The sequence below is a fragment of the Nerophis ophidion genome, linkage group LG09 (assembly GCF_033978795.1).
Source record: "Nerophis ophidion isolate RoL-2023_Sa linkage group LG09, RoL_Noph_v1.0, whole genome shotgun sequence".
NCBI lineage: Eukaryota > Metazoa > Chordata > Actinopteri > Syngnathiformes > Syngnathidae > Nerophis > Nerophis ophidion.
In genome coordinates, this window is record NC_084619.1 from 61233073 (window position 1) to 61243072 (window position 10000).

Genomic DNA, 10000 nt, shown 5'->3' on the forward strand with positions numbered 1-10000 from the left:
AAACACAGATTAAAAAAATAATAATTAACTTGGAGGGGGGGTTAAAAATAATTCTGACGCCTGTGGGTGGCGTAAAAAGATGTCCAACAAAAGGGGGCGTGAAAGGCAGTAGCATATTAGCATATTTAGTGTTGGTAAATAATATTTGTAATACACAAAGATTAAAAAAATAATTACTAACTTCGGGGTGTGGGTGGTGTAAAGAAAAAATTCTGACCCATGTGGGGGTGTGAGAGGTAATAGCGTGTTAGCATCTTTAGTGTTGGTAAAGAATGATCTTGAAACCTAGATAAAAAAAAAAATTAACTTTGGGGGCCGGGGTGGCATGAGAGGCAATAGCGTGTTAGCATCTTTAGTGTTGGTAATTAACTATCCTGAAACACAGATAAAAAAATTATCATTAAAGTGGTGGTGGGGGGGGGGGGGGGGTCGTGAGAGGCAGTGGTGTGTTTTCATCTTTATAGTGTTTTTTACAGAACTATCTGAAAACACAGATTTAAAAAAAAAAAAAATCATTCACTCAGAAGGGGGGTTGAAAAAATATTCTGACCCCTGTAGGTGGCGTAAAAAGGTGTCCAAAGAAAGGGGGCGTGAGAGGCAGTAGCGTTATTAGCATATTTAGTGTTGGTAAATAATTATTGTAATACACACAGATTTGAAAAATAATCATTAACTTCGGGGTGTGGGTGGTGTAAAGAAAAATTCTGGCCCCTTTGGGGGGATGTGAGTGGCAGTAGCGTGTTAGCATCTTTTGTGTAAGAACTATCTTGAAACACACAGATAAAAAAATTATTGACTTTGGTGACCGGTGGAGGGAGCATCAGAGGCAATAGCATCTTAGCATATTTAGCGTTGGTAAATAACTATCTTGAAACACTGATAAATAAACAATCATTAAAGTAGTGGGGCATGAGAGGGAGTAGTGTGTTAGCATATTTTGTGTTTTTTTAAAGAACTAACTTAAATTACAGATAAAAAATTAATCATTAACTTCGAAGGAGGGTTAAAAAAATTCTGACCCCTGTGGGTGGTGTGAAAGGGGGCGTGAGAGGCAGTAGTGTGTTATCATATTTAGTGTTGGTAAATAATTATTGTAAAACACACAGATCAAAAAAATAATCATTAACTTCGGGGTTTGGGTGGTGTAAAGAAAACATTCTGGCCCATGTGGGGGTGTGAGAGGTAATAGCATGTTAGCATATATAGTGTTGGTAAAGAACAATCTTAAAACATAGATTAAAAAAAATTAACTTTGGGGGCATGAGAGGCAATAGCGTGTTAGCATCTTTAGTGTTGGTAAATAACATATCTTGAAACACAGACAAAAAAAAAATCATTAAAGTAGGGGGGGCGTAAAATAATTCTGGCCTCTGGGGGGGCGTGAGAGCCAGTAGTGTGATAGCATCTTTAGTGTTTTTTAAAGAACTATCTTAAAACATAGATTAAAAAATGAAACTTTGAACGAGGGTTAAAAAAATTCTGACCCCTCTGGGTGGCGTAAAAGATGTCCAAGGAAAGGGGGCGTGAGAGGCAGTAGTGTATTAGCATATTTAGTGTTGGTAAATAGTTATTGTAATACACACAGATTAAAAAAATAATCATTAACTTCGGGGTGTGGGTGGGGTAAAGAAAAAATTCTGGCCTATGTGGGGGGATGTGAGAGGCAGTAGCGTGTTAGCATCTTTCGTGTAAGAGCTATCTTGAAACACACAGATAAAAAAAATGATCAACTTTGGTGACCGGTGGAGGGAGCGTGAGAGGCAATAGCATCTTAGCATATTTAGTGTTGGTAAATAACTATCTTGAAACACTGATGAATAAACAATCATTAAAGTAGTGGGGCGTGAGAGGGAGTAGTGTGTTAGCGATGGAAAAGCAGAATGCGTAAGTCTTTCCTCGCCAGTACATAGCCTCTCCATCACCAAGACCTTTGCTGTGCCTCCTCGTGGCAGTCCCCGGTAACTGTGTGCCTTGCGGCCTCAGGCTAAACAGCATGGGATCCCCCGGGGGTGGATAGCTTAGTCCTCATCCAAGCTACCACCATCCGACTGACCAGTGCCTACTGGCTAACCACTTGGATATAGGCTACGGGAGAAAACCCCTAACGAAAAATCTGTGGCGAGGACCCGCATTAGGCAGTCACCAACAGACCGGTGCTCTGGCAGTCCTCTGCAACCCCATGTGGCAGAATGTCGTCATGAGCTTTTCATGCCACTGGAGGACGCCACATGGGGCCAAGACAACACAGTGTGGGTAGAGACTGCGCACTTCTACCACCACTTAAATCAATTCACTGCGCAGGTGTTTTTGCTCCTCCTCAGCACTACCCCCCCACCTCCCCAATCCCCCCAACTTCCCGCCCTCAAGTCCTGCGGCGATGGGGAAGGGCGGCTGGTACAGGTCAAGGATGTGACTGGCAGTACCTAGCCCAACCCTGCACGTAGGCGGGGTGCGAGTGAAGGTCGCTATGGCATGGGATGGAACAGCATGCCTCTCCGGCAGCTTCGCACGTGACTGAGCAGCCCCGCTCTGCTCACCCTGAAATGGGAAGGGCCTAGAAAAAGTGGCCTAAAAATGGTCTGTTCCTCATCGCCCGGGCAGCCTACCGCAGCAGCCGGGCCATCCCTTTATGCGGTCGAAAACAAACTTACAAAAAAAACAAAATTCCCTTCACAATAGCGTCATGGAACGTCCGCACACTTTTGGATGTGCGTGATCTCTCCAGCCGCCTGCAGCGAAGAACCGCACTCGTTGTACATGAACTAAACCGATACGGCATTGACATAGCCGCCCTGAGCGAAACCCGCTTACATGGGGAAGACTCAATCACGGAGGCGGGAGAAGGCTACACCTTCTTCTGGAAGGGTCATCCAGAAGGCTCCCGTCGTCTACATGGAGTGGGGTTCGCCGCCAGGACAACCCTGCTTCACAAGATCCCAGATTCTCCAGTGGGTATAAGCGAAAGGCTCATGACGTGGCGTGTACCACTCACCAAAAATCGCCATGTCACCCTTATCAGCGCTTACGCCCCAACCCTGGATGCAGACCTCGAGAGCAAGGATACATTCTATGCTTCACTAAACGCCGCCATAGAGGGAACGCCTCCCACCGACAAGCTCATACTCCTCGGGGATTTTAACGCGAGGGTAGGCTCTGACAGTGGGCTCTGGACCGGAACACTTGGTCAGCACGGGGTTGGTAGGCTCAATGATAATGGGCTTCGCCTCCTTACACTCTGCTCTGAACATCAGTTGATCATCACCAACACCATGTTCCAGCTCAAGGATAAATTCAAGACCTCCTGGCAACATCCTCGCTCGAAACATTGGCACCTCCTCGACTATATTATCACCCGTCGTAGAGACAGGAAGGAGGTCTTAATCTCCAGAGCGATGCGTGGAGCGGACTGCTGGACCGACCATCGAATGATCAGAGCCAAATTTCAGATGGAAGTCCGCCCCCAACTGAAGAAAACACCACCAAACAAGAGACTCAACTGTGAAGCACTCAAATCCAAGCACTTTGTAGACCAGCTCAGAGCACAGCTTGCAGAAAATTTGTCTGCAATCCCTGATACCCACCTGGACCCTGACATCAACACCTGCTGGAACTCCCTAAGGACTGCCATCCATCAGGCAGCAGAGGAATCCCTTGGGTACACCAGGCGTAAACATCAGGACTGGTTTGACAACAGTGCACCGGATATCCATAAACTTCTCCAGGCAAAACACAAAGCCCATGCTGCTTACCTGGCCAACCCACAATCCATCACACTAAAAACTCGACTCTCTTTCATAAGAGCCGAAGTCCAGCGTACCCTCAGAGCCATGGAGAATGACTGGTGGATCAAGAAAGCCAGCGAGATCCAACTCTATGCTGACACCAACAATTCTCATGGATTTTATGATGCTGTCAAATCCATATATGGTCCACAGAGAAAAAACATAACCCCAGTCATATCGGCAGACGGTGTCACCCTCTATAAGGACACACCCCAGATCCTAAATAGATGGGCTGAGCATTTCAACACTCTCCTTAACTCCGAAAATCCCTCTGACCAGGACATTTTCACCAATTTCCCAACCACTCCCCCTGTCGACCACCTGGACTCCCCGCCTACCTTTGCTGAGGTCCAAAAAGCCATCAAGGGCCAAAAAAACAACAAAAGCCCAGGCCCTGACGGTATCCCAGCTGAGGTACTGAAGCTTGGTGGCTATCTCCTCACCCGCCGGCTTCACCAGTTGATTGACTCTACCTGGTCCTCCGAAGCCATCCCCCAGGAATGGAAGGATGCTACTATAATAACCATCTTCAAGAGGAAAGGTGATAAAGCCGACTGTGGAAACAGCAGAGGAATTTCCCTGCTCTCGGTTGATGGGAAAGTCCTTGCTCGGATCACGCTCTCTCGTTTAGTTACTCACATCTCTGAGAACATCTTGCCTGAATCACAGTGTGGATTCAGAAGAGATCGGAGTACTACTGACATGATCTTTGTAGCCAGGCAGGTACAAGAAAAGTGCCGGGAACACCACCAGGATCTGTACATCGCCTTCATCGACCTGTCCAAGGCATTTGACACCGTAAACCGGAATCTCCTCTGGGACTTACTGGGAAGGATAGGAATTCCACCAAAGTTCCTCAACATCCTGAGACAACTTCACGATGGAATGCGAGCCTGTGTCCGCATTGGAGGCCAGCAATCCCCCTCTTTTAATGTGAAAGTCGGGGGCAGGCAGGGATGTGTCCCAGCCCCTGTTATATTCAACCTCTTTCTCTCAGCAGTCACTCTCCTCTCACACAAAGCTCTGGGAACCACAGATGGCATCCACATACAGTTCCGGCTAGATGGCAGTCTGTTCAACATCCGGCGCCTCCAGGCCTTCACTAAAATTACAAAACAACAGATCCTAGAACTTCAGTATGCTGACGATTGTGCTCTCCTTGCCCACACGCCAGACTCTCTCCAACGTGCACTTAACGTGGTCTCATCCACGTACAGTGCCCTAGGACTCAAGGTCAACATTTTAAAAACACAGATCATTGCGCAACACTCTATCCATCAGTCAGAAGTGCCTGTCTTCAACATTGATGGCCAGCAGCTCACCATCGTTCAACATTTCACCTACCTCGGAAGTGTCCTGTCCCCCACCTGTAACATCGATAATGACATCCAGGTCCGTGTTGGGTTAGCGTCTGCTGCCTTCGGTAGGCTCAAAACCAGGGTCTTCCTGAACAGAAACCTGACAGTTTCCACCAAAGCAGCTGTGTACAGAGCAGTTTGTCCGTCCACACTATATGGCTCGGAAGCCTGGACCCCTTACCAAAGCACGTCAGAATCCTGGAGAGATACCACATCCGCTGCCTGCAACGGATTCTGGGTCTGACCTGGGAGGACAGGGTCCCTCATGTGGATATTTTTGACCGGACACAAACACCCAGCATCCAAGCGTTCCTTGCGCAAAGACATCTGCGCTGGGTGGGGCATGTAATCCGCATGCCCGCCCAGAGACTCCCCCGACAGATCCTCTACGGCCAACTCCAGGAAGGCTGTAGGTCTCCTGGGGGTCAGCGGAAACGCTACAAGGACCACATAAAAACCCTCCTGAAGCGCTGTGCTATCCAGCCTTCCGCACTGGAAGTCTTGGCTGCTGGTCGCCACACCTGGCACAACTGCAGTCACGCCGGCATTGCTCATCTCCAGGAGCAGACCACTGAGAGGACAAAACGACAACGTATACAGCGACATCAGCGCGCTGCAGGGGCCCCCCTCTCAAACGTGGACTACATCTGCCCCACATGTGGCAAACCATGCGGGTCACGTATTGGCCTGCACAGCCACATGCAATGGCATATTCGAAACCCCCCTCAATAACCCATTACTGGAGCAATGTCATCATCGTAATTGATGGACAGCCATAAGCAAGCAAGTGTGTTAGCATATTTAGTGTTTTTTTTAAAGAACTAACTTAAATCACAGATTAAACAATTAATCATTAACTTCGAAGGAGGGTTAAAAAAATTCTGACCCTGTGGGTGGTGTAAAAAGTGTCCAAGGAAAGGGGGCGTGAGAGGCACTAGCGTATTAGTATATTTAGTGTTGGTAAATAATTATTATAAAACACAGATTAAAAAAAAAATCATTAACTTTGTGGTGTGGGTGGTGTAAAAAAAAAAATTATGGCCCCTTTGGGGGGCGTGAAAGGCGTGTTAGCATCTTTAGTGATGGTTAAGAACTATTTTGAAACACACAGATAAAAGAATAATCAACTTTGAGGGGGTGTAAAAAATATGGTCCCTGTGGGGGGGGTGTGAGAGGCAATAGAATATCAGCTTTTTTATTGTTTGTAAAAAAAAAAAAAAATTTGAAACACAGTTTAACAACTTTTTTTTCTTTTTCTGACCCGCAGATGATGGGCCTGCACCTCCCCGAAGCCCCGCCCCCCGACAGCGATGAGGAGGACCCGGTAGTGGCGGCGGCAGAGAGTAGCAACGCCTCCATTCCAATGGACGCAGGTATGAGACCTCTCCCAGGTCAACTAGAACACTTCCGACCATCTGGCAGCCTCGTCGTCGCTAACATCTCGACGCCACTTCCTGCACAGCTCACGTGGAGCTGGTGAAGAGCGCCATGGCGACGGTGGCGCTGCCGTCGCTGGGCGTCCCGCCGTGGGCCCGGGAGATCTCCGACGACCAGTGGCGGGACGTCGTGCAGCGCACCCTGCAGAGCCGCCAGCGTACGCGCTTCAACAACACCTGAGTGGACCCCAGGCGGCGTCAGGACGGCAATGTGACCAAAGCACGTTTGTGAGGATGGATTTTTCTGACATGTCACCTTTTTTGAAAGTCTTAAAGCGGGGAGTCCAATTTTTTTGACGTGGGGGCCGCATTGGGCTGAAACCTTTTTACGGGGGCCGAAAGCATGTGAAGTCAAATAATATATACACATATGTATTAAGCCTCTACATGTGTGTGTATATTTATATATATATATATATGTGTATATTATTATAGTGCAGTGGTGTGACCAAACTACAGCCCGCAAATTGTCATAAATTCATCAAAGCGTGGCAAATTTGCTGCCATCTTGTGGTCAATGCAAGTAAATCGGATCAATGACACTTGAAAGAAGCTGGGAATAAAAGAACAGCATTAACTTATATGACCCATTCCAAACAACCTTCATTAGTCATGGTGCAAAAAAAGAAGAAACAACTAACACAAAACACAAACTGTTCACTGAACTTTGGATAGGAGAGAAAATGTCCAAATACCATAAACACATTCACATTTACACCAATGTAAAACCATTGCAAGGCATGATGGGAAAATTGCAAAATGTTTGGGGGATTTTAGCTGATTGATAAAACTTTAGGGAGGTAGTCACGGAAGTAAACACGGTAGGAGTCCATTTACTTTACGAGTTACTCTGCTTTTGTCCAAAGTAAAAGTCTGGACACGCTGTTATAATGGATATACAATAAATATAATTCGAGTATTTGAAAGTTTGACTTCTACCTTTTAAAATTTTGTTATCAAGCAGCTAAGATATACCAAACATGGATAAAGTGTTTAGCAATCTTCCCATCATGAATTGCAGTGGATGTAAATACATTTTTTGTTTGTAATATCCACAACATTAAGTGAGCATCTGCTGTTGTATGTTAGCTTTTTGTGCACTATGAATGGAAAAGGTAGTGTGGATTGGGTCATAACTAAAAATGCTGTGCACACTTCAATTTTTAATTCATGGTCAGTCCACTGCATTACTCCCATTGTCCACAAGATGGCAGTCCAGTTTTCCTGTTAAACTGGTGATGTAATATTTGTATTGTGTGTGAGCGTCGAATGATTTGCAGGCGAGGGTTATGTTTCGACTTTGATGACGATTAGCAAGAATAAATAAAGAAGATGGTTTCTTTCTCCTGGACAAACGTGTGTACAATATTCTGGATGTTTTTATTGGAGCTGCGGCGGCGACAAAAACCAGATTCGGAACCTCCGCTGTTTGTGTTCCAAGGATCTGACGTGGAGGTCATGTGACACCTGGTGGACGACTTGACAGCCGGTTGTAGTAATAGCACACGGCCACAAGGGGGTGTGCTGAGACCGCCCCCTGGTGGGGTGGGGTCGAAATAACAAGTGATCCTGGTCTCGGATGATGTCACGTGACCACACGGACGCACGTGAAGTCGACTCCGGACAGAGACGGCTGCAAGTGGGCGTGGCCTACCATCCTCGCACGTATCGTAGCTTGCCGAGTGGCTCTGCCACAAGGTGGGCGGAGCTTAGCGGCTCGGCGCTCGAGTCGACTTCCTTCGCGACGACCTTAATGCCGGGAAGCTGGCGGCGGCGTCTTGGACCGCCTCCCTCAGTCAGAGCGCCTCCTGATTGGCTGTCAGGTACTCCTCGGCCCTCTTGTGCGCCTCCAGAGCTTTGATGGTGTAAACGTCCTGTGGAAGTTCCGACTTCCTCCTCATCACCACCTTTTCCTTCTTGGCGTCTTTCACAACCTGACCACAAACACATCATGTCATCACTTTGTTTAGAGGTGTCTTGATCCAGTATTGATATTGGTCCGATATCAGCAAAAAAATGATATCACGTGCGATACAAGCATCTCTGCCGCCTGTTTACTTGTGTGTGATATGTGCGATACAAGCAGCCCTACAGCCTGTTTGTGTGTGATATCACGTGCGACACAAGCAGCCCTACAGCCTGTTTACTTGTGTGTGATATGTGCGATACAAGCAGCCCTCCCACCTGTTTACTTGTGTGATATGTGCGATACAAGCAGCCCCACAGCCTGTTTACTTGTGTGTGATATGTGCTATACAAGCAGTCCTGCAGCCTGTTTACTAGAGTTTGATATCACGTGCGATACAAACAGCCCGTTTACTTGTGTGTGATATCACATGCTATACAAGCATCCCTGCAGCGTGTTTACTAAAATGTAATATCACATAGATAGTACTTTATTGATTCCTTCAGGAAAACATGGGATACAAGCAGCCCTGCAGCCTGTTTACTTGTGTGTGATATGTGCGATACAAGCAGCCCTGCCGCCTGTTTACTTGAGTTTGATATCACGTGCGATACAAGCAGTCCTGCAGCCTGTTTACTTGTGTGTGATATCACATGCGATACAAGCATCCCTGCAGCGTGTTTACTTAAATGTGATATCACATGCGGTACAAGCAGCCCTACAGCCTGTTTACTTGTGTGTGATATCACATGCGATACAAGCATCCCTGCCGCCTGTTTACGTGTGTGTGATATGTGCGATACAAGCAGCCCTACAGCCTGTTTACTTGTGTGTGATATCACGTGCGACACAAGCAGCCCTACAGCCTGTTTATTTGTGTGTGATATGTGCGATACAAGCAGCCCTCCCGCCTGTTTACTTGTGTGATATGTGCGATACAAGCAGCCCCACAGCCTGTTTACTTGTGTGTGATATGTGCTATACAAGCAGTCCTGCAGCCTGTTTACTAGAGTTTGATATCACGTACGATACAAGCAGTCCTGCAGCCTGTTTACTTGTGTGTGATATCACATGCGATACAAACAGCCTGTTTACTTGTGTGTGATATCACATGCTATACAAGCATCCCTGCAGCGTGTTTACTAAAATGTAATATCACATAGATAGTACTTTATTGATTCCTTCAGGAAAACATGCGATACAAGCAGCCCTGCAGCCTGTTTACTTGTGTGTGATATGTGCGATACAAGCAGCCCCACAACCTGTTTACTTGTGTGTGATATGTGCGATTCAAGCAGTCCTGCAGCCTGTTTACTTGAGTTCGATATCACGTGCGATATAAGCAGTCCTGCAGCCTGTTTACTTGTGTGTGATATCACATGCGATACAAACAGCCTGTTTACTTGTGTGTGATATCACATGCTATACAAGCATCCCTGCAGCGTGTTTACTAAAATGTAATATCACATAGATAGTACTTTATTGATTCCTTCAGGAAAACATGCGATACAAGCAGCC

At 46.7% G+C, this 10000-nt stretch overlaps 2 protein-coding genes across 2 annotated transcripts in view; one reads left to right on the forward strand and one right to left on the reverse strand.

Annotated features, from left to right (window-relative positions):
• The window catches only part of mea1 (male-enhanced antigen 1), a 9380-nt gene extending 1449 nt beyond the window's left edge, over nucleotides 1–7931 (forward strand). The window contains exons 3-4 of the mRNA XM_061911422.1: nucleotides 6408–6513; nucleotides 6603–7931. Coding sequence (XP_061767406.1) covers nucleotides 6408–6513; nucleotides 6603–6757 — 261 coding nt within the window. The 3' untranslated portion in view covers nucleotides 6758–7931. The remainder of the gene's footprint in view (nucleotides 1–6407; nucleotides 6514–6602) is intronic.
• Nucleotides 7720–10000, reverse strand: part of ppp2r5d (protein phosphatase 2, regulatory subunit B', delta) — a 25540-nt gene continuing 23259 nt past the window's right edge. The window contains exon 17 of the mRNA XM_061911420.1: nucleotides 7720–8510. Within this exon, the coding sequence (XP_061767404.1) occupies nucleotides 8373–8510 (138 nt within the window). The 3' untranslated portion in view covers nucleotides 7720–8372. The remainder of the gene's footprint in view (nucleotides 8511–10000) is intronic.